This window comes from Dermacentor silvarum, chromosome 5 (assembly GCF_013339745.2).
Source record: "Dermacentor silvarum isolate Dsil-2018 chromosome 5, BIME_Dsil_1.4, whole genome shotgun sequence".
In the NCBI taxonomy this organism is placed as follows: Eukaryota; Metazoa; Arthropoda; class Arachnida; order Ixodida; family Ixodidae; genus Dermacentor; species Dermacentor silvarum.
The window spans coordinates 123327194-123350793 of NC_051158.1; the positions used below are offsets into that span (position 1 = coordinate 123327194).

Genomic DNA, 23600 nt, shown 5'->3' on the forward strand with positions numbered 1-23600 from the left:
ACAAGGAAATCGTCGTATCACATCATTATACAAACATTAAACGCAGTTGTTTTGGTGATGTACAAGATATGTCAATGTTATTTTCTTTTATTATGTGGTTTAGAAGTGTAGGCAATGGAAATTTTAACATTTCATTTCCGTAATTAGTTCTACATTTCGCGACATACCACACTTCAGGATGGCGTACATTATAACCATGAATGTTTTTCTCTAGCCTTGCTAGGCTTGTCATGTCATCATTATTTTTCAGCAAACCGAGTTTATATAAACGGCATAGCTTGTAACCATACATTGATGTAACCTGAATGATGTGGTACTGCTTAAACAAGTCTGCAGTGTGGTAGCGATATGGAACTTTACAGGCTAGGCGTAGAGCACTTTTTTGCAGGACGGTAAGTTTGCGTATGTTTCCAGCTGTTGTTGTTGACCATACAAGAAACGCGTAATTTAATAGAGACAAAAATAAAGAGTTATATATGAGTATGTTAACAGAGGTAGGAAAATTGTAGCAGTGGCGGCGCATAATGCCTGTTGTCCTAGATAGTTTATTAATAATGTAGTTCACGTGATCATCCCATGTCATGTTTTGTGAAAAATACACGCCCAATGATTTGAAGCTTTTTACCACTTCAATTTTAGAGTTGTTTAACAAAATGGTGGGTAACTGGACGTATGCGTGGCGGGGGTGAAATAAAACTGCCTTCGTTTTATTAATGTTTAGTTTTAGGGAGTTCATTTGGGCCCATGCAATAATTTCAGACAGTGCGCTATTCACTCGACTACCCAAATCGGCACATGTTTTGCCCGAAAAGAATAAACTCGTGTCATCAGCATAGATTATATATTGCGCTGTTTTATCAATGTGGACAATCTCATTAATATAAAGTATGAACAGAAACGGTCCCAGGATGCTTCCCTGAGGGACGCCTGTTTTAATGCATTTTATTGAAGAATGATTTCCTTCGATGGCAACAAATTTAGTACGGTATAGTAAATACGACTTGATTAGTTTGTGCGTGACACCTCTTATGCCATAGTGATCCATTTTTTGAAGCAGAATATCATGATTAATGAGGTCGAAGGCTTTTGAAAAGTCTAAAAAAAGCCCAAGCACCATATTTCTACACTCGAAATTTTCTAGAATGAATTCCTTTTGGGCCAGTAGTGCGAGCTCTGTAGACTTGTTTCTGCGAAAGCCATACTGTGCAGAGCTTATCAAGTTGAAGCGGTCGGTGAAAGAGGTCAGGCGTTTCAAAATTATTTTCTCCAAACCTTTGGAAAATACAGGCAGAACTGAGATAGGACGGTAGTTGGACATATCATTTCTATTACCCTTTTTATATACAACTGTAACTTTTGCTATCTGCATATTTCGAGGGAAAATTCCTGTAGACAAACACATATTAAATATGTAGGTAAGGCATGGTGCTAGTATATCAATGACATGTTTTACAGGTTTTATTTGAATATTGTCCGCGTCAGTGGCTTTGCTATTGCTGAGGGTTAGAAATGTGGCTACAAGCTCACCATCTGATACTGGCTTTAAAAATATGGTTTGGTTAGTTCGGTCATTCATATATCTTAGGTCAGCGCTGCTGGTGGTAGCGTCACCAACTGATAGGAAGAAATCGTTAAATGCATTAGCTAGCTCAGAGCCTTGAACTTCTATTCCGTCTTTTACAATTTTAGTTACTGCCTCAGATGCACTACCGATTACAGTGTTTAATGCCTTCCAAACATTTTCTGTGCGTCCTTGTGTCGAGTTGTACAGGTTAGAATAATATTGCTTTTTTGCATTCCGAAGGTGTTTAGTAACAAAATTTCTGTATTTCTTGAAAGCTTTGAGGGCTTCAGGGGATTTACTCGCCATAAATGCCTTAAACAAATGGTCCCGCTTTCTTATAAGCTTGAGGGATTCTTTATTTACCCAAGGTTTTCGACTTTTTTTGCAGGTTTTAAAAGACTTGACCGGAAAACATGCGAAGTATAATTCAGAAAACTTCTTCATAAACAAATCGTATGCCAAGTTGGGGTCGCTCGTTGCGAATACTTCGTTCCAGTTTGTTCTGCCTAAGCGGTCTCTAAAAGCGGATAGTGTTTCTGGGGTAATTAGTCTGTATGAAAATTCCGAATGCAGTGGTTTAGGTGTGTTAATGAATTGACTGACAAACATAAATATAGGCAAGTGGTCGCTAATATTATGAACTAAAGTGCCAGCCTTAACAAACGAGGGATCAAAATTGGTTATAAACAGATCTAAAAGTGTTGTTGATTGTGGAGTGATTCGCGTGGGGGATGTTATAAAATTTTTACAAGAATGAGAGTTTCACAACGATTCGAGTTCTAATTTAGCACTGCTATCAGCTAACATGTTGATGTTGAAGTCACCACCTAGAATTAGAGCGTATTTTCTTTCACTGATGAATTCTAACCTCTGTGGCCGCAGGTGTTGCTATGCGCCGCTGTGCCATCACGGGATTGCTGAGAGAGTGTAAGGGGGAGAATCCACAGCTGTGGCAGCGCAACTGTTGCTATGCGCCGCTGTGCATCACGTGATTGCTGAGAGAGTGTAAGGGGGAGAGGTCACAGCTGTGGTGGCGCAACTGTTGCTATGCGCCGCTGTGCCATCACGTGATTGCTGAGAGAGTGTAACGGGGAGAATCCACAGCGGTGGCGGCGCAACTGTTGCTATGCGCCGCTGTGCCATCACGTGATTGCTGAGAGAGTGTAAGGGGGAGAGGCCACAGCTGTGGCGGCGGAACTGTTGCTATGCGCCGTTGTGCCATCACGGAATTGCTGAGAGAGTGTAAGGGGGAGAGGCCACAGCTGTGGCGGCGCAACTGTTGCTATGCACCGCTGTGCCATCACGTGATTGCTGGGATAGTGTGAGGGGGAGAGACCACAGCTGTGGCGGCGCAACTGTTGCTATGAGCCGCTGTGCCATCACGTGATTGCTGAGAGAGTGTGAGGGGGAGAGGCCACTGCTGGCACCGTTCCAGGGCACCGACCAACGGATGGTTGGACGCCGCGAGTATAAGCCATTAAATGTTTTCGCCTTAATATGCTTTAAGTGTTGACACTCGCCGCCCGCCGCGGCGGAGCAGCGCACACAGATTGTGTTCGCTGATAGGCACGGGCCATCGACCCCGGAGCCGCAGCTACAGCCGGCGCATGTGGTACAGGTACGGTGTAGCTGTAGCACATGCACCGGCTGCAGCTGCGCGGGGTGAGCTGCGGCTCAGGGGCAGATGGGACCAAGCCGTAGTCTTCGACACGTATGTCATTGCATGCTGGCGTCTGAACGAACGCTTGTCCCTAAAGCTGGCGGCAACGGAGCCAGCTGTGGAAGAAGACGACGCTTGAGCCATTGATGATGATGGTAGATTCTGTGTACAGGCGACGGACGAACGAATCGGCTGGCCATGTACAGCTTCGGTGTAAAAACTGGCACGTGGCCAAATCAGCTGGTGCCATACAAAGCAAAAAAAATTACACCATCTTCCCGTAGGGGAACCCTGAGCAGTATGCGAAGTAGCCATGGGGTCGACTCAAGTTTCCATTAGTTTTCAGTTCGTCGTTTCCGTTAGGTTGAGGTACGTAGATACCGTTATATTTACCGTTCGTTGCGGGAGGAGAATGAGAGGCGCGGAGCTCGTGCGTCATTATACCGCGAGCTAAAGTGGCGCCCCCCAGCGGAGTATGCAGCGCCTACTGTCGCGCCTTTAACCTAAGCTGCTTCGCACTATCGCACGCGTAGCCGCAGGTGCTGCCATTCGTTGCTCAATCCGGAGAGGAGTGGAGCGTCGGAAAGGAGAGGAGGAATGCCGAAATGAGAGGAGGGGGAGGAGGATGCGCATGATTGCCGAGAGGAGAGGAGGATGCGCTTGCGCAGTAGGAGTGTGGACGCCGCACGGCGGATGGGTGGATGGATGGAGGGAGGGACTGACATAGCTCCGACCATAAAATGCTTCGCATCTAATAAATGTCACTTGTGAGGGATGCGGAGTTTTAATAGAAGCTTCATAGGCTCAAGTTTCGGCACTGGTGGTGGTGGTGTCACAGTGAAAAGTGGGCCGATCCTGGCCATTGTGCAGAAAGGGTCCAAGCTCAATGGTACATACCAGGGACAAGAGAGAGAAGGAGAGAAAGAAAGATAGAGAGGGAGAAATAAATAGACAAAGAAACAGAGAGGAAGAAAATAAATAGAAAGAAAGAGAGAAAGATAGAGATAAAGAGAAAGAAGAGAAATCACCAGCCCTTCCTATGTCGAGAAAAGGGGGGTAAGAAAAGGTTGTCTTGTGTGAACTTGACAAATTGCTTCCCCTATCCTGCTAGTTTTCGTTCCCTTTCGTAGTATTTTTCATTGCCTTTCCTTCTACTTTTGTTTCCCTTTCGTGCAACTTTTCCATCCGTTTTGTGTTACGTTTCCCTCTCAGGATGCTTACATTTATTAAACGTTTATGTTTTACTGCCGTGACATGTCGTGAACGTTACGTTAGCCTTACGAAGGTCACATACACACAAGACAAGCTTCGTTTGCTCCCCCCCCCCCCGCCTTTCTCGACAGGGGAAGGACTGGCGCATTTTTAGGAGCAAAGCTCCTTAGGCTCTCACGATGTCCGTTGTCGACATCGTCGTCGTAGCTTCGCGTGGCGCCCGCAAAGCGTATACCGACCGCGCACAGGTGTTGCGCTGCGCCGGTGCCGCTCCGAAACCCCTCCCGAGCAAGCGCACGACGTCATGCACAGAACCGTTCGCAGCGCGCATACCGACCGCGTGCAGGTGTTGCGCCGGCGCCTCGCCGCTGTCGCTACACTTAGCACTGCAGTATGGAGAATCACGAACGTAAGCGCAAACGTCGTGACTCTGATCCTACACTTCGAGAACGAGACGCGGCAGCCCAACGGCAACTCCGCGAAGCTAACCCCGAGCTACGAGCACGAGAAGAAGCGGCACGCCGGTAACGGCAGCGAGACTCCGAAGCGAAAGCTCGAGCAGCAGCCGTAATCGTCCAAGGAGCTTCGCTCCATCATCAGCATTCACTTCGTGGATCGGCTGCCATTTTTTTCACAGCTTTAAATACGGCGTTCTGTACTTCTGCGAGGGATTGCATCATACAAAGTCTTGACTGATAACACTTTGTTCAAAGCGAGGCGTTACATACTTAGGTTCATTTTATCTTCATTCATCCGGCATTTCGGAGAACGTCCAGAAACATGGAGATAGGCTGTACATTTGAGGCACGGCAACCTCTTTAGGGGGAAAAGAAAGTCTTAAAAACATATTATTAGAAATAACCGTCACCTTATACATCTTTAGGAAAATAACAGAGCTGGGTAGACAAGGACACAAAGAAGAGCACGACAGCACCAGTGTCGTGTTCTTCTTTGTGTCCTATCTGCCCAGTGCTGTTAGTTTCCTAAACATCACTTCCCACCAACTCACCCAAGTTTCTATTCTAGTACACGTCACCTTATAATCAAGACGAATGCAGGAAAGTGGATGGAACCTTGATTTGTTTAACAACGCTCCAACAACGTATTGATACCTGGACGAAAGTTTCGGAGAAACATTGTGGAAGCGGCGTTTTCTCGAAACACAAGCCACCTAACTAAACGTTAGCTCCATGCTGGAGCTTTGCATGGTCATCATCATCATCATCATCATCATCATCAGCCTATATTTTATGTCCACTGCAGGACGAAGGCCTCTCCCTGCGATCTCCAATTACCCCTGTCTTGCGCTAGCGTATTCCAACTTGCGCCTGCAAATTTCCTAACTTCATCCCATCTGGTTTTCTGCCGACCTCGACTGCGCCTTCCTTCTCTTGATATTCATTTTGTAACCCTAATTGTCCACCGGTTATCCATCCTATGCATTACATGGCCTGCCCAGCTCCATTTCCTCCGCTTAATGTCAACTAGAATGTTCTCTGAGCCACACCGCTCTCTTCCTGTCTCTTAACGTTAGTCCTAAGATTTTTCGTTCCATCGCTCTTTGTGCGGTCCTTAACTTGTTACCAAGGTACCCTATTGCATGGTACCCTATTGCAGATAAATTCTGCTTCGTGGACAAGAGTAAATAAGTAAATTGTGTTGTGCAGCAGAACGGCGGGTGGGGGGGGCAATGGCAATTGTCAAATTACGGTACCCCTTTCGTTCCTAATTAGTGCGAGATTACCGGCCCAAGAAGATATAAACGAAAAATTTGTGCAACGCGTAGTTGGGCCATTGGCGATGTATTCTGTAGCCTACCATTGAAACAAACTACTTTTTTGGCTGGTTAGTCTTTTGGTGTCTCTTGAACAGTCGATCATGAGCTTCTGGAAAATTAAATTAGCAGCATTTTTCTTCCGAACATTCAACAGAAGTAGCAATAGGAAGCGATAAAGAGACAGCGTCAATTCTTATGAGACGAGAATTTAACAATTTATTTGTGATTTTCCTACTGTATCATATGAACATATACAAATGGGCAACAAACGCTACCTACATCATTTTTCGGACAAGATTGGAGGAAGTCACTTGTCAGGGTTGGGCTGATAACGTTGCAGTGTTCTTACCTACCGGAAATCTAGTGCGCTTGAATGGGTTGTCTTAAGCACTAATACAAGGGTACCATTTACGCGAATGAGTTCACCTGAAAAGCTCAATAAAATTGGAAGTAAGATGAACAGCACGATGAAATTTTGTCGTTGTGAAAGCCTCGCTTGGAATTTCTGACCTAGTTTTGTTATATTATTGTATATTGTATATTATACGAATCTGTGCGCCCTAGAGTATTGATCATGTTGACAAAAATAAAGAAAATGAAATTTTTTATAGATATGCAAACTTACTTGCAATTAGAGCAACCGTTCGCCTTACATTTTTTGTTCGCGTTCCACCAGACACGCTGCCCAAATAGACATCGTAAGGATTTTTGAATGTACGGGTTTCACCAGTTGCGTTAACATTTACTCGTTGGCTTTGTCGTTCGCAAGAGGTAACACCCACATGTACGTTCATTGTACAGGTGCGTTCATGCAGGTACCGACTGAACCACATGTGCCGCGGCAGGAATCATCGAGGCACGTAGTACAGCATGACCTGGATCCCTTCCACTTCGTATTCCAGCTTTCATAGTGGCCGACATTGCTGTATCCTGTCTTATTTTTGGCACAAATATCACAGGCAGCTATCCAATCTATTCCTATTAGTGAAGCTACATCGTCAAAGTTCTTGTGAGATTTTTCTGAGAATAACAAACTGCCCAGCAATAACCGGTAATCAGCAAAATGAGTACCTACATTTTTCCTATGCAATTCCAATTTGCTCTTTTACTTAAGTATTACGCGTCAAAGTTGTCTGTCGAAGCAAACTTACTTTTTTGTAGTTAGCGAAGTTCATGCCATAATATGTATTGCTTCTATTGTGTAACAGACTTACCAGCATCAAAAAGCCAATCTACTGTCCATCTGCGAAAGTAAGTACGTTTATCGTTCTGCTTGTTCTATAAAATGCTAATGGCAATGTCCGTTGGAAGCCTTATCTTATTTCCTGAATTTACCACAGACTTGAACACAGGGCCTTCGCGCGATGAAGGTTCTATGTTCTAATACTTCCTTTATTTTATCATAATTCTTGCGGGAAATACCGTAATTCAGGGAAAATGAAAATATTGCCGATGCACGTAACAAATTTGGCGGCGCCGATTTCTTATTCCAAAGAGGTTCTCTCTGAAGAATAAAGTTTCTCATGACGGTGAGGGTTATAAATCATATACAATTTTTGCAATATTATCCTTTTAAATCAAGCAGATCATAACCAGTTTGAGGCGTCAGTCTATACGTTTATTGAGGTGCTGTATTTAAGTGGAGCGCTAAACATGCTAAGAAGATACTTCATTGCGCAGATGATGTTTGCATCGTGATCATACGTCACAACGCGATAAAGTAATTCGTGATATGGGCTGTCTTAATAATGGCAAAAAAAAGCCCCAAAACCTTGCTGATTTTGCCAAAAACAAATGATTTTATTTTGTTTGAGCACAATTGCATGGTTTCAGAAACTATTATAGCCACTTAGTCTTTGAAAGCTAAACGCCCGTATTCAAATAAACGGAACTGTAACTTTCTAGAGTTAGAACAAGATGGAAAGATAGTGTAAAATGTAAAGGCAAACACACTTCCAGATATTTCTGATTGTTTGAAAAAGCATTTATGGAGTAATATTCACGTATACAGTATAACAAAGCACATATATTACATGCTATCGTTGCGAGAAATGTAGTAGGGTTCCCAAACGGCCGAGTAATGTTTCGCGCACGTTCAAAACATTCACAGTTCCCACAATGCCATGACGGTGTCTTCGAAGGTGATTTACCTATGCCTAAGCTTGTTTTCGCAGTTCCAGTTGTTGTAGTTAGGCAAGCTTGTGAATGTATCCATCAAGGTTTCAGGGTCGTCTGTCGATGCACCACGTAGGTTCGATGCCTTTCTCAGTTGCAGCACAATCATTGAAGGCGTCAATGAAGCTATCGTAATCGTGGCTTTGGATTTTGGATCTACCAGGTCATCTCGAAGAAATGTCTGGACTCGGGCACCAATTCTTGTAGCTGTCTCTCGTGACGCGGGAGTTGTATTCGTGGCTTCAGCTTACAAGGGGTACCGGTACACAACCGAGAAACACCTGCAGTAGATGTCGCGCTGTAGTGACGGTAACGAATAAAACAGTTCCAACGGCGTGAGTGGAGTATTTCGCAGCCAACTTGGGGCACTTTGTGCCTGGAAAAGCAAGCAATAGGCAAAGCAACGATAGCGACGAACACAGCCGTCGGTAGTCAAAAACTGAAATGATGGGCCAAGTCCGTTAGCTATTTAAGAGCATGCAACTATCGCAAAGGTTGGGTGAGTATGTTTAAAAAAATTCATGTGAAAAAATTTCAGACACTTGAATGTGGTAATGTTCAAAATACGTCCCATGGGACACACAAAAAGTTACACTTCTTCTTTCAATGCTGGTAGCACCTTTGGAAATATTCTTCGGTTAAACAATTCAACAGCAATCTTGTTTCCTTTTGAGTTGTCATCACATCACTGAAATGCCGCAGTGAAGTGGAATCCGTCTTTGTAGAATAGGGGTTTTACTAGAAGTCACCTGATTTTTTCGAGTGCAGATAGTGAGGCAGGGGCGTTCTAGCACTTTTGCTAACTCACTGCTTGAACTATTCAGATATATCTCGCACAAGTATCACCGTACATTTCTGAGTGATAGTTGGTGCCAACGTACATTCTAGATAGTACAGCCTTATTCCCGTCGTACGCGCAAGCTGATTACACAGGACTATTTTGCTAACATTTGGCAACAACGTTTACGAACATTCACGAAAATTCCGATACACACCCGTCGTGGCAACTGAGTCACCTAGGTGCTCCGCTGCTTACCTCTAGGGTGCGAGTTTTTTGTTTGTGACATTGGGTATAGAGGTCGCGATATAGGACGCCTATAGAACGCCGCGTATATACGAGCGGCGGAACGCACGTCAGCACGCAACGAACGCAGAGGTGCAATCTGTGTTTATTTCACGCGTCTTGCGCAAAGCTGTGCTGGCGCTGCAATCGGGAGGTTTGCATGACTGCGAATGCAAAAACGCTCGTTTACGTAGGCTTAGATCTGTGTTAAGGAACCCGAGATGGTGAAACCTAATCCGGAGTCCCTCAGTACGGCACGCGTGGTGGGGAACTGCAATCAGATTCGAAATTTTGTACATAATTCCACCGAAATATTTGGTTAATTCAGATACAGAAGATGCGTATTGCGCCAACCGATCATTTCGTCAGAGTGGTCACCTGGTTACAAACAGTGAACGCCAAAAATCAAATACTTTATTCATGAAATAATCTTAACTAAAGTACAACTATCACCTGGTGGTCAAAATAAATCCGTAGTCCCCGACCACGGCGTGCCTCCCAATCACATCGTGGTTTTGCCACGCGAAACCACAGAATTTCACTATGATATAACTAAGACATCAAAATAAGCGCATGCTTCTTTAGGGTAAAAAAAAAAGCCTCAATCAGCTACAAGGTAGCATGTGAAAGCTAATTTACTTCTTAAAGAATACTTAAAATATGTCCAATCCAACACAAATTGAACGTAAAATTAACTTAGTAGATGAAATGTACTTTACAAGGTAAGTTTGGTATTGGTAAATAATACTGGCAAAAATTACCCCGATACTTTCGGTTAAAACCTCAGCTGCAATCAGTGCCGAAGTACGTAATGTACTTGTCCCCACCACCATGTTCTGTACTTTCACTGTATTAAGCTTTTTGTTCGCGCGAGTCTGTTCTTCGCCTGCCTGCTTATCCGAGATGTTTTTCTCACAACGCGTGATATATGAATTGCTGGCTATCATTAAAGGTGATGGCCTCCACAAAGGTATCCGAGAAGCTGCTGCAAGGTGGACCATTCAAAAGCCAGCTTGCTCCCGAGATGTACGCAGAACTAAGCGCCAATCCTGGAGAACATCTCAAAGGCATATTTCAGGTGAGAGTTGTACGCATGTCAAATAAAATAGTAGCAGAGAAGTTCGTTATGTGCGTTCAGTTATGGGCACGTATTTTATTGCGAGGCTCCGTGGCCTTCGTCACGTATCAAATCAAATCAAATAAAAATTTATTCAAACATACAACACATGTTCAGGACCGTGGACAAAAAGTCAGCAAGGCTTGATGTGGTCCATGGCCCCGTTTTAAAGGCAGCAACAAAACGAAAAAGGACAAACACTGTCTAACACAAGAAAATAGAAAAGGAGAATGTCCACACTATTAACTCTGAAGCTATTATCAGGATTACCATGAGGAAGTAAAGCACACAAAGTAAACCATATGACATACATATTGAGTATTTTCTTTAGAATTACAGCTAGTACTTGCAAAATACATCACAAAAACAATAAACAGAAATTTAACAACAGTCAAAAGATGGAACACTATGTACACAAGCTTTATAGAAAATCTTTATAAAAGCTTTAATGGGACACAATGTATGTAATAGTTTTTACAGCTTTATATACAAAAGGTCTTGATACACTTAGTACAAAGGCAAAACAAAAATAATTATTATACTTGAAATACACCGCATCAAAGAATGAACGTTTGTATACACACTTGTATTTAGATACATCTTTATACTAGCATAAAAAAATGAAGCATCATGTTATGTTTACCTTCTTTAAATGGTAAGGTAGGCGAAAACGTAGCATTTGATAGGTAAAATTTGTTCTACGCCTCGGTAATTCCCACATTTCCGAGCTCCTTGTATTGACCGTTTTATGCTTTGGTACGAAGTTAGTTATACTTTTTAGGTTGTCGTTGCTTTTTTTAATACTGGTCGTATAGCTTCGTATTAACATGCTTTCGTAAATGTTGGGCATTGATAGTAAATTCAGCTTTTCAAATAGAGGACTAGTTCGAATTAAGTAAGGAACGTCTAGGATACAACGTACGGCCTTTTTCTGCATTCTTTGCAGTGTATTGATATGAAAAAGCGTTGTAGTGCCCCAGGCAAGATTACAATAGTTAATCTATGATAAGAACAGTGATTTGTACAGAAGAAGTTTAATACTTTCTGGAAGGAAGAAACGCAATTTGCATAGTATTCCAGTCATCCGAGAGAGCTTACCCATTGCCATTTCCACGTGAGCATTCCACGAAAAATGTTGCTCAAGTACAACGCCAAGACACTTAAAAGAAGGAACAATTGGCAAAATGGAGTTATTAGGTTGTACAATGGTACGAGTATCAATGTTTCGATTTTTTGGCCTAAAAAGTACAGCCTTGGTTTTATTAAAATTTATTGTTAACGAGTTCGCGATACTCCAAGAGGATAGTTTTGACAGAACCTTGTTGGCTTTAATCATTATATGTACAGCATCTTTTGCGGTTACTAGAATTGTTGTGTCGTTTGCATATACAATAGGTTTTGCGTCATTATCAATGCTCACCAAATCATTAATGTAAATACAAAAAAAGCAAGGGCCCCAAAATACTTTCCTGTGGTACTCCTGCGTCAAGTGGCTTAAAATCAGACGTGTGACAGTTTATAACTACTTGTTGCATGCGGTGTTGAAGATATTTCTATTAATTTCAGGAAAACGCCTCGAAAGCCATAATAGGTAAACGTTTCTAGTAGGGTAGTATGATTTATGCAGTCGAAGGCCTTCGAGCAGTCGACAAATATACCCAATGTACATAGCTGATGTTCGAAAGAATCTAATATAATTTCTTTTTGCGTTAGAAGGGCAGTTTCAGTAGACTGACCTTTCGTAAACCGAAACTGCATATTTGTCATTTATTTATGCTTAGTTGCAAAGGATGTGATGCGGCTGTGAATTAGTTTTTCGAGAGGTTTTGAAAAAATTGGCAAGACGGATATTTGTTTATAGTTAGTTAAATCATTTTTATCGCCGCCCTTGTGTAACACTTTAACTTTAGCAACCTGGAGGCTTTTTGGAAAAGTACCATCAGATAAAACAAGGTTGTCAATGTGCGTCAATGCCGGAGTGATGACATCTAGTACGTACTTTGCAGGCCCAATTTCAAAACCGTCGGCATCGCAACATTTACTACTTCTGATGGATAAAAAAGTGCTAATTATTTCCTTATTAGTCCTAGGAGTCAAAAATGCAGACTGGCTGGTCCTTGAATTTAGATAAATCAAGCAATTTGGATCGTAAGAACTCTTTACTAAATTGGTGAAATAATTGTTTAAAGTTTCCTCTAGTTCCTTTGCTGATATTACATTTTCATCAATCGTTATTTCTCTAATAGTCTCCTTACAGCCACTTCGGCCAAGAACTGTGTTAATACGGTTCCAAACGATATCTGATTTTTTCACAACGTCATCGTTAAATAAATTTTGTAAGTACACTCTTTTCTCTCGACGTAGAAGACTATTAACTTTATTCCTTTGTGCCTTAAATTGACGCAAGGTTTCTTGAGACCGCGTTGAAATAAAGGCATCGAATAAGCAGTTTTTTGTTCGTATTTCTTGTAAACACTGCTTTGTAACCCATACATTTCTACTTTTGCGAGCAGGTTCCCAAGTAACGCAAAATGTTGCCATAACGTTCTCTGAATGTGCACAAATGTCGGCGTATAACGTTGCCTACATGCTGCTAATGTCCTCTTTTTTGATCGCCACACAACGTTGGGTCGTAACGTTGTGGCAGCGTTGAGCAGCACATTCACGACGTTAACATAACGTTAACAGAACTTCCTGGCAACGTAATGTGGATGTTGCCTTTGTCACTTGAGCTTTCAGGCAACGTACATGTGTGACGTTCAAGCAACACTCGACTGACATTGCAGAATATTTGTAGACATGCATAACAGCAGTGCTGTCAGCATGACACGGCTGACAGCACCGCAAACCCTTAAATTTATATTTGCTTGACAGATAATTTACTCTAGTAGTTTTCATGTTGCATATGCATGAAAATGTGAAACAAGAATTAGTGAAAAACAGCGTTCATTACGTATATATCTTGTGTAGCTTACCAAGATATCTGTGTACCTTACCTTGTGGTAAGGCACACTATACATGTAAAATAATGCTGTTTTCACCAGTTCTTGTTTACGTTTTCATGCATATACGACATGAAAACTACTAGAAGCATTATCTGTCAAACAAATATAAATTTAAGGGTTTGCGGTGCTGTCAGCCGTGTAATGCTGACAGCACTGCTGTATGGGCAGGTCATCTGTCTTGCACTATATATAGTACCAACGCGCCCTAAGCCAGAATCTTTTAAAGTGTTTCACATGGTGGTTTGCCTGACTTGTCTTGCTGTTGTCCATAGGACAGCATATAAATGCTAACTGCTAGTAAAAGTGCACAATGCAAAGCTGCGAAGTGGTTCATAAGAACAATTTTTCATTTTGGCTATAACAGCAAGAGAAGCAGCATGCACGTCCAATGTGCAGAGGTTCTCGTATAAAGGTTCTCGCAGCAGGAAAGTAAATATATTCCACAAATGTTCATTTCCTTAAACATATCATTTAAGCTTAGACCACAGAAAAAAATCAGTCTTTGCTTCCGACTTACTGCTCTAAAAATCATGTGTCGGTAGCTGCATGTGCTTTCAAGAAATTGCATAATAGCCAACATCAGCTGCTAAGACCAAACGCTAGTATGTAGGAATTGTTTGTGCAGGAGGAATATGTGGTGGTTGAATATGCACCCATGAATATGCATTGGTCCACCTTAAATATTAGTGAATGCCATAGACAAACCTGGTTATAATGTCAAACCATGCATTTATTTACTGTCTGCTTACATCATCCTGGCAAACAAATGACACATAACAGTAACTTAAAAACTGATAACACACTGATAACACACTTAAATATATTTTCTATTAAACATCAAGGTCTTCTATCGCATATTAAGACTCTACTAACAGCTACAACTACAACACAATATATTTTGCTTTCCCATGTAGGTCAGACTTCGAAATCTTTTGCTTTGTGTCGAGTTCCCTTATTTCAATGGCAAAACACAATTTATACTTCTTAATAACAGCACAAATACTGTCCTCCTTCACTTTGTAATGTACAACACAACACAGTAACACTGCGGTTGGATACTATCTCCTGCCAAACATCCAGCCGGTCTTTTTGCCTAAGCTTGCAGACATGGCAGCAAGTGTGAAGTAGTCAACACAGCCCAAGGCGTAGAGTAACAGAAAGTCATCCAAGCACTGACTGCCAGCCATCACTTTTGCAGAGGATGGCCAGCAGCACAAGTGATGCACACATGCCTCCCTCGGTAGCTTCACTTGCATCCAGACCTCACTGGTTTCCAAGTCAATAATGCGGTAACCTGCAGAGACATCAATTACATCAAACTATAAAGTGCCATCTGAAACACTGAAGTAAGCCATGTTTACTGTGAAAACAGGCGATAAAAATGCTTACAAACAACTTAAGCCTCGCATAACTGTGAAACAAACAATAGTGACTTTACACAGGAGAATAATGCAAAACATCAAAAAGCAAATTTCAGTAAAACCTAACCATTATAGCTATAAGTTTGGACACAAGAGCAAGGAAAGCACAATAAACAATACCCACAACTTCCTTTATTGCGCTAAGCAGTTAAGACGTTAGTATCAATATATTCCTTTACCAGAAAGCTTCCTTGCAATGCCACGGCTGCTTGTTACATCCAGTTCAGTCTTTGAAGAAAACAAAAATTAACAAATGATGTGAATGCTCTACCACGGTACCAAAACCACATTTCATTCGTGATGAAAGTTCCAATGAGTGAGTGATAAATTTGACTTGTTGGTACAACATATTGGTGAATTGCAGCACAGATATTGACGACAGAAAAGACGAGACAATAGACGTGTGCTGACTTCCAACAAAAAGCTTTATTTTCAGCGAGCCATGTTTATATATTTTCAGCGAGCCATGTTTATAGCCGTCACTCATCACATTGCACACGCGCAATTCACACCCTTAGGTAGGTCAACTCTGATAAGTGTACATATGCTGACACACACAGAGCCAAGTCGCGCAATCTTTTCAGCTTCAATAATTTCACGTGTTAGTTGATCACCGCTACTGCTGACAACAGTACACCGAGCAAACAATGGTTCACAGGCACATGAACTGCAACAACATGCAAGCCAACTGTCATGCACATTTTTCTTGACATTATAGAGTGTTCTCTCAGCTGGTCATTGATACAGCGTCCTGTTTGGCCTATGTACTGTTTACCACAAGAAAGAGGGGTACAGTAATTCATGTTGCTAACGTAGGTGACGAACAGATTTTTGTGCTTTTTGTTACACTTGTGTGCTGCGCTGAAACATTTCCTTTGATTACACAACTTTATAAGCTTCTGAGGTGCAAAAAAGACAACTTTAACTTTGGAACGATCTGCAGTTTTCACGATATTGTGAGACAGTTTATGAATGTATGGTATGACAGCCACTTTAAGTCTGTCAGATACTGGAGTGATCACATGGCAACCACTCGGTGCATGCGCTTTTCAGAGTAGAGGTCATGTGGTCACTGCATCTGACAGACATAAAACTGGCCGTCATACCCTACATTCATGAGCTCTCACAATATCAAGAAAATTGCATATCATTCTAAAGTTGTGTAATCAAAGGCAATGTCACAGCACGCCACACATATGCAACAAAACACCAAATTCCGTTTGTCACCTGTGTTAGCAATGTGGTTTATTGTATCCCCCTTGTGGTAGTAAACAGTATATAGGCCAAATGGGACACTGCACCAATCACCGGCTGAGAGAACACTCATACAATGTCAAGAAAAATGTGCGTGACAGTAGGCTTGAATGTCATTGCAGTTCGTGTGACTGTGAACTGTCGTTTGCTCAGTGTACCGTTTCCAGCAGAAGCGGTGATCAACTAACACGTAAAATAATTGAGGCTGAAAAGATTTCGTGACTTGGCTCTGTGTGTATCAGCACACCTTCTGTACACTTGTCAGAGTTTACTTTCTTCCTAAGGGTGCGAATTGCGCATGTGCAATGCAGTGACTGACAGCTATAAACATGGGCCAGCAAAAATAAAGCTTTTTGTTAAAGAGTTGCCACATGTCTCTCGTCTTGACTCTTCTGTTGTTGCCTACATCTGCACTGCAATTCAGTGCCTGAACGACCAGCTCCAACTACGCTACAGGTGTTGCATATCGGGAAAAGGGTTGTATATTGCTCTACACTGCAAAAGTTGCCGTTGCTATCCGCGGATGACGAATACGGAAGTTCTGGCCGTGAAAAAACCAAATTAGAACACGAGCTTTTCGAAGCGGTGTTAATCGAAAATTCTGGACCTGATAAGTAGGTTAGCGCCACTTCACAGGCACTTTTAAACAAAGAAATGCAACTCATGAGTAGCCACAAATAAGCTGGTTTGTTAATTCTCCTTTTGTTTCTTTTTAAAGACGATAGTGTTTCTTGGGCTACCTAAACGCGAAAAACTTTGTCAATCGATTCAACCGCTCGGCCAAAACCAAGCATGAGAAGATGATTTTTTCTCCTCAGGGGTACCACATTTCGAAAGATATGCATCAAATGCATCTGAAAAGTTAATCATTTCGGTGCAATACATGCATTGTTACAAACATTACAAAAACTTGAAAAAATGTGAATGATACTTACTACCCACAGCTTCCAATTTATCGGGGTTCAATGTCGGCTTCTCAACAGCATTGCCGTCCTTCAAGCACTGACAAGGAGCCCCTGTGACGCTCCTACACCGAGCGCCACGGCTCCCCACATCAGTTATGTCAGTTCTTTGCAGAACAGGGAATCCCGGCGATGGCACTGGAGCAGGCCCCAGTTATCGTTGCCAATGTATACAACATTTCCTAGGTGTACCTGCAATAAAAGATGGCAGAGACACATTAAGACTGCTTGCGTGTGGGAACGTGAAAGCACCTTTAGTCAACCAAATGGCTGCAATGTGACGTGCACAGTGTTACACGCACTAGGCACACCTTAAGTCAGCCAGAACCAAAGAGCTGCCGTGGCGTAAGGGAAGCGTGCTCCTTTCACACTCCAGGTTCTATTCCTACCCAGTCTGCACAACTTTCTTATTAAAGCAATTAATTTGCTTTGTTTACATGAACCTACCTAAATTTCACATTACTCCAAGCGTTTTGATGTGCTTTTATTGCTTGTGCAATAGGCCATCGGTTTTATGTCAATAAGTGCTGGTAGCAAAAAGAAATATGTCTAACCGTGCGATAAATGTAACCGGAAATGGCAGGTACGTCCAGTGGCATTAGTGTGGGGGCTGCACACAAAATTATATAGCTTACCCTGTTTCAAATTTATTTTAAAGAGCAGTTTCAGTGAGCCTAAGTAGAGTCTTTCAGCTTTTTGCAGTGCAGAAACAGGTAGAGTTTGTGCCAGCCAACCAGATGAAGAGCTCTCCTAGTAACTGTCTCTAATCACCCTATCAGCAATTAGTGGTAGCCAAAGTAGAGCTTGTATCTCTACAACTGACACATGTCCCATTTCCTTAATGTGGTATTCGTCACTGATTTTGATGGTCAATTGGTTGCCATGATGAACAATCGAAATTTGGTGCGCAGCACCAGTCGATTGTCGATTGAACTGTCGTGCAGGATATGCACGACAGTTCACAAGTGAATTCAGAAAGGCGAGCAGGCAAGGGAGGTTTGCTTGGTTAAAGATACCACCAAATTTGTCTAGTGTGTATGAGAGGCAGCTCACTGTATTTTTTTCACAACTGGTCAAATGTACACAGAACAGACTGGTCGGTAACTAAATGTGCCAAATAAATTCCCATATTTCACTCAAGAGACCAGCTTGCTCATCCAGTTTGGCCGTGCATTGCCGCGATAGGACTTCAGGCTGAATTAAGATCATCTGTTTTCACCTACGGTGAAAAATTGACATGAGAGATCAGTGAGGCATACCGCATAAACAAGACATGCGAGCCAGACCCCATGATCAATTCATGAAATAAAAGGTGTCCTTTCTAGACGACAAGTGATTGAAGTTAGTCTGCGCATATTTAGTTTCCTTTTTACACAAATATCATTTATTGTGATTTTATGCCTTTATATTACAACTTACGCCTTCCCTCTGAACGAAATTGTGCACAACATAAGCACACATCCAGTGTTGCTATTTTTAATCCTTCCATCAAAATAAATGGTCAGTTAGCAGCAGTCATGTTGTATGGTACACTTTTCCTCCCCATGTAAATTCTATCCTGAAAAGTTACATGAACTGACCGGCAAACTCATACGTACACTACAAATTTCACCTAGCAAACACGGCTGGTTCTTAGAAAATGCACAAATACGGTGATAGGTATCTGTTGGCATACTGTAGCAATTGTAAGTGCCAGTTAGCTTCAACACTAGACAGTTTTAGTATAGCATATGCAACTAATAACGTATGCCTATACGCTATAGTACAGCATACGCTCAACAGCACACATTTATTAGTTTTAGTTGGCTTGCGAGATCTTCCGATCTCAGAGGCCATATGCCATCGTCGCACCTATCTTTCGACTTCACTGACAGGTGGCGCTGATATATGTCGGTTTCCCTCGTTAAGCTTCGTGTCGTTCGAAATGAGAAGCGATCTCGAAAACTCCACAAGGTTAACCATATTACACTGTTGTCAAAGCGGCCTGACGGTAAGCGAAAGCTGCTTACACAGTCATTTGCTACGAACAAAGCGAATTCTGCAAAAGCCACGCCAAATTCAATTCGAAGTGGGCAGCGGGGACCACCGCCATGTTTAACGTAAACTACACAAACCACGCACAGACGGTAATGCTAAATCTGAGAAATAGCATGCATACGCTATAGGTCGGATAGCGTTCTGCACATGCGCAGTGATGACCCACTATTTTATATCGTACGCAATGACATAGTGTAAGCTAAACTAAAACTGTCTACTGCTGCAATACTTCAGCTGTCAGGCATCTACAGTGCTTATGACACCACAGAAGTGTAAGTGCACAACAAAAACAAGCGGCGCATCAACCATAAATTTGACTTGAGAGTAGTGACAACATAGGCTGTTTCGTGTAGCTAAAACACTAGCCAATATGTAGAAAGTATATGCACAAGTATAGATACCTATAGATATTTGCCTACCTAACTTAAAACTATAAGAGTTGCAGTGCATATGATGCTTATTCTAGACACTGGTATTTTTGACAAAAATGCTCTTAGAATTAGATATAATGCTTTTTCAATTCATCCAGCCAGTAAATGAAGTCGTACACATATCATTTAATTTGGACTTGCAGGTTGAACATATTCTGACCTGAGCAGCGCCAAGCAGAATGAATAGACCGAATGCCCACTGTGCTGACCAAATACACAGGATGAAACAGAAAATATGGAAAGGGACCCCAAAGTATTAGAAATACTTCTTGACAGCTGTAGAATTAGGGCTTGTTGGTTGATTGTCACTATTAAAATTACACTAAAGCCAATAAGACTGTTCTGTATGGTGTAGTTGAAATCAAATTCATTTGACGAGCAACATTGCAATAACCAGCAAACATGGCAAGAGCAAGCAGACATGTGCGAAATAGTGTGCTTTTTTGATAATAGAGCATCAATACAATGAACTACCTACTAGTTAGCTATGTGTTCTATGCTGTATTGACTTGAAAAAAAGAGAAAAATAATGTAACTGGACATAGACTCGCAACTACTACAATGCCTACTTGCATGAATGGGGATAGCTTGCCAAGAATATTAAAAAATGGGAGAGAAAAAAGCAGGCTTACTAGAAAACACTTCAGAACTGTAGTAACTGCAGCACAGTGAATACTGGCCTTAAAGTATCATTTCAAGAAAGAGCGTAAGATTGGGCGAGTTGGTATTCCATGTCTTGTACTTAAATAGCGCAGAAAAAGGGGACGAGGCACAGATGGACGACGCGCTGTGTCCGCGTCGTCCATCTGTGCCTCGTCCCCTTTTTATGCGCTATTAAGTACAAGACATTTCAAGAAGTTTGAGCTCATCAAATGTGTATTTTCCAGTGGCAGTTATTCTTGGAACAAGACAGAAATAATCGTGAATATGAATGTTAAACAATGGTAAGCACACTGTGTGATTACACCTACGACATATCTGGCCCATTACACTTTGAATTCTTATATGTGCAGAAGCTGCACAAGAGTGTAGTGTAAACACTAAAAATTCGGAAATAAAATGCTACAGCATAGGAAACAGTTTCAAAACAAGAAAACTAAAATGAAAAGTGATAAATAGTGTGTACTAAGCAAAATTAAAATGTAACTTGCAGCCAAGCGATTGGTGCAAGAAAAAATACTTAACATCAGGGCATGTTAGGTCTACTTTTATATAGAACACAATAAGGTGTGCATAACAGCTATGAACACAAATAAACAGCAAGTTGCATAAATATTTGGCCTATTTAGTAAGCTGTGTTGACTAATGTCGATTAACTTATCCACGAATGATACCAAGATGCTACTTTTTGGAACACGTACACTACATACATACCTGACCCGACCATCCAGATTACACGTTGCACTACGGCAGGCATAGCCAAGGGGTCTGGTGGCTCCTCCGTTATGTAGGCACTGTTATGGGTCACAGCCTCGCCACTATAAAATAAGTTCTGTGTTAACTTATAGCAGTGGCACACAGCTTTATAAAGCTGTCAAATTGTCTAGACATGCAAGGAGCTCTAAATATAGTCACAAAAACAATGTTTGCATTATTGCAGGGTGGCAACAGAGCACAAAGTAGAAGTCACTGATGAATGTCTTGATAATGGGGACCCTTTGATCACAGTAAAATTATTGACACGCAGCAGCACATAGCAAAGAAATCTTTGTTTACAAAACAATTCATTTTTTTCATGACTCAGTTTAACTTTCCCCTGTCATGTTTAGTTACGTATAAGGTATGTCAAAACATCTTGTCTTAAAAAGTAAGTTGGACTAGTAGCAAGCTGTGATTGCTTAAATTTTTTTTCTCTAAAACTGCCGTAAACCGAAAACTTCGTAAGCAGCTATTATTTACAACGTCGAGGCAAGAAAACATGGCAAGGAAACAAGTTTCCTTGGACAAGTAGATATGAAACACGTTTCCTTGCCATGTAAGCAAGGAAACGTCATTGCAATAAGAATCGGTGAAGAGGCAAATGAGTCGTTATTATGCAACTTCAGCAGAAAAGCGGGAGCTCACGCGCCGCACGCACATGATGAACACGATTATTTTCGAACGTTATATTTCTCATCGGAAGAAAACGTTTATCAAGATTTTCAATTTCGCATCGAAGCAATAAACTTGCGTAACTAAGTGCTGACAACCAGCGTTCAGCAAGCATCAGCACAGGTATCACTGTTGTCGCGGCACTTCTATTTCATACGGTCGCGCACCCTATGCACACACGAGAAGCTCACACAACACGCGCGTAGTTAGCCAGCACGATTACTTACCTTTTGAATGGTACGACGCGGTCGCGAAGCACTCTCCAAGTTGCCGGTGCTGCGTCGACGATGTTACTCCCCGCATACATGCCGCTGCGTAGTGGACGAGCTGAGGCGCGCTAACACACATTATTTCTTTGCGACGTCCACCCAACTTTCCAGAACGAGAACAAAGAGGCCACACTCCACGGCATAAAATCGTTGGGCCACATTTGCCTGGCGCGCCACGCATACGGCGAGTTTGCAGCGTGACACAAGGTATCTTCAGGCACTTCTGTGCACGCTAACTGCGACCTACTTCATAAAAGCAAACACAAAAACACACGATCAAGCAAACGCGACGCTCGTAGCACCCCGCACATACGACCGCCATCACAGAACACGGAGGAAAAACAATAGCGCCACCTGCATACTTGTGAGAATGTTGTGGCCTCTGTGATGACAAAAATATTAACCAGTACACTCACATACTAAAATTTTGTGCCGGGTTACACACAACTACGTATATATGTTGCGAGACAAAATAACCGTAGAACAATCTATATTTTACACTATAGTTTAGCGTAGAAAGCAATTTTAAAACGTATTTTACCTTTGAATTCCTTCCGCCGTCTGCAGCCAGCATAAGCATGGCCTTCGAGATCAGCTTCGGTTATCCTTATCAAGTCGTCGCTGTGGCCTGATCTGAACGGTTTGGGCTGTCTCGAAGCTGTTTCGAAGCCAATCCATGACGTTTAGCGATGCTGCCTACTTTTCCTACACCATCACTTAGTTTTAGATAACTTTCTGATGTCGTCAACATGAATTGTAGCCTCAGAAATTGTTGACACGATATCGGAGGTACAGATGTGCAGTGTTCGATGTTTCCGTGTGCGTTGTGACTGTTTCAGGCGGAAAGGATCAAATCCACGAGGGTTGATAGCTCGTGTGGCGCAGGTTGCACCCGTATCGTCCGCATTTCCTTTCGTGTCGGTGTGTTGAATGTGCGCGGGTTTTGCTCCTGTCGTCCGTACCTTCTGTGTTTATCGTGCGGCTCTCGAAGATTCCTCCTAAAAAAAACGTCTGCAGCGTGCATGTGTCCTGTGTGGTGTGTGAAACAAATGTGCGCTGGTGTACGGTGTGTTTGCAGCCCTATTGGTGGCTTAGAGTCCTTTGCTCTAGTGCCGTTTCTATGATGTAAACCATACTTGAACTGAAAAAAAATGCACTGTTTTTTATATGGACAAGTAGATATGATCTGTGTGTATCCACTGTGCAGTGTGCATGTGTTCGTCATTTTTATGCAGCTCGTATCATGGGGCTTGGGCCTATTCATGATGGCCCTTGCTTAATGTTTCCACTTTTAGGGGCATGTGACGTGCAAGCAGTCACAAAGTCTTGTGCATTTGGTGTGGAAGAAGGGAATACTTTTATGCGTAACTTTGTCTACTATAGGTGAACCGTTGCAACAATTAGCATTTTTTTCCATGTGAATGCTTCTGCCATTTGATATAATTTGTAGCAGATCTTATCTGTGGAGAAGCATAATAAACATAATTTAACATGGTGTTCCTTAGAAGATATTAATTACTGCATAACCACTATACATCTCCATACCTCACTGTATGATAAAG

At 42.1% G+C, this 23600-nt stretch overlaps 1 protein-coding gene and 1 long non-coding RNA gene across 4 annotated transcripts in view; one reads left to right on the plus strand and one right to left on the minus strand.

Moving 5' to 3' along the window:
- Nucleotides 1-7358: 7358 nt before the first annotated feature.
- The window catches only part of LOC119454388 (juvenile hormone acid O-methyltransferase-like), a 124385-nt gene continuing 108143 nt past the window's right edge, over nucleotides 7359-23600 (plus strand). Inside the window, exons 1-2 of one of the 2 annotated variants that reach the window (XM_049668443.1) lie at nucleotides 7359-7464; nucleotides 10404-10529. In XM_049668443.1, coding sequence (XP_049524400.1) covers nucleotides 10407-10529 — 123 coding nt within the window. In that variant the 5' untranslated portion in view covers nucleotides 7359-7464; nucleotides 10404-10406. Of the gene's footprint in view, nucleotides 7465-10302; nucleotides 10530-23600 lie in introns of those variants that run through there. The other variant, XM_049668442.1, reaches the window with a different exon arrangement.
- LOC125945984 (uncharacterized) lies at nucleotides 14283-22339 on the minus strand. 2 transcript variants are annotated; one of them, XR_007467294.1, is made up of 4 exons: nucleotides 21997-22339; nucleotides 21053-21156; nucleotides 17184-17402; nucleotides 14283-14867 (listed from the first exon to the last, which is right to left on the minus strand). It is a non-coding gene; the product is annotated as an uncharacterized LOC125945984 (long non-coding RNA). The 2 variants fall into 2 exon arrangements; XR_007467293.1 differs by having other exon boundaries at nucleotides 21040-21156.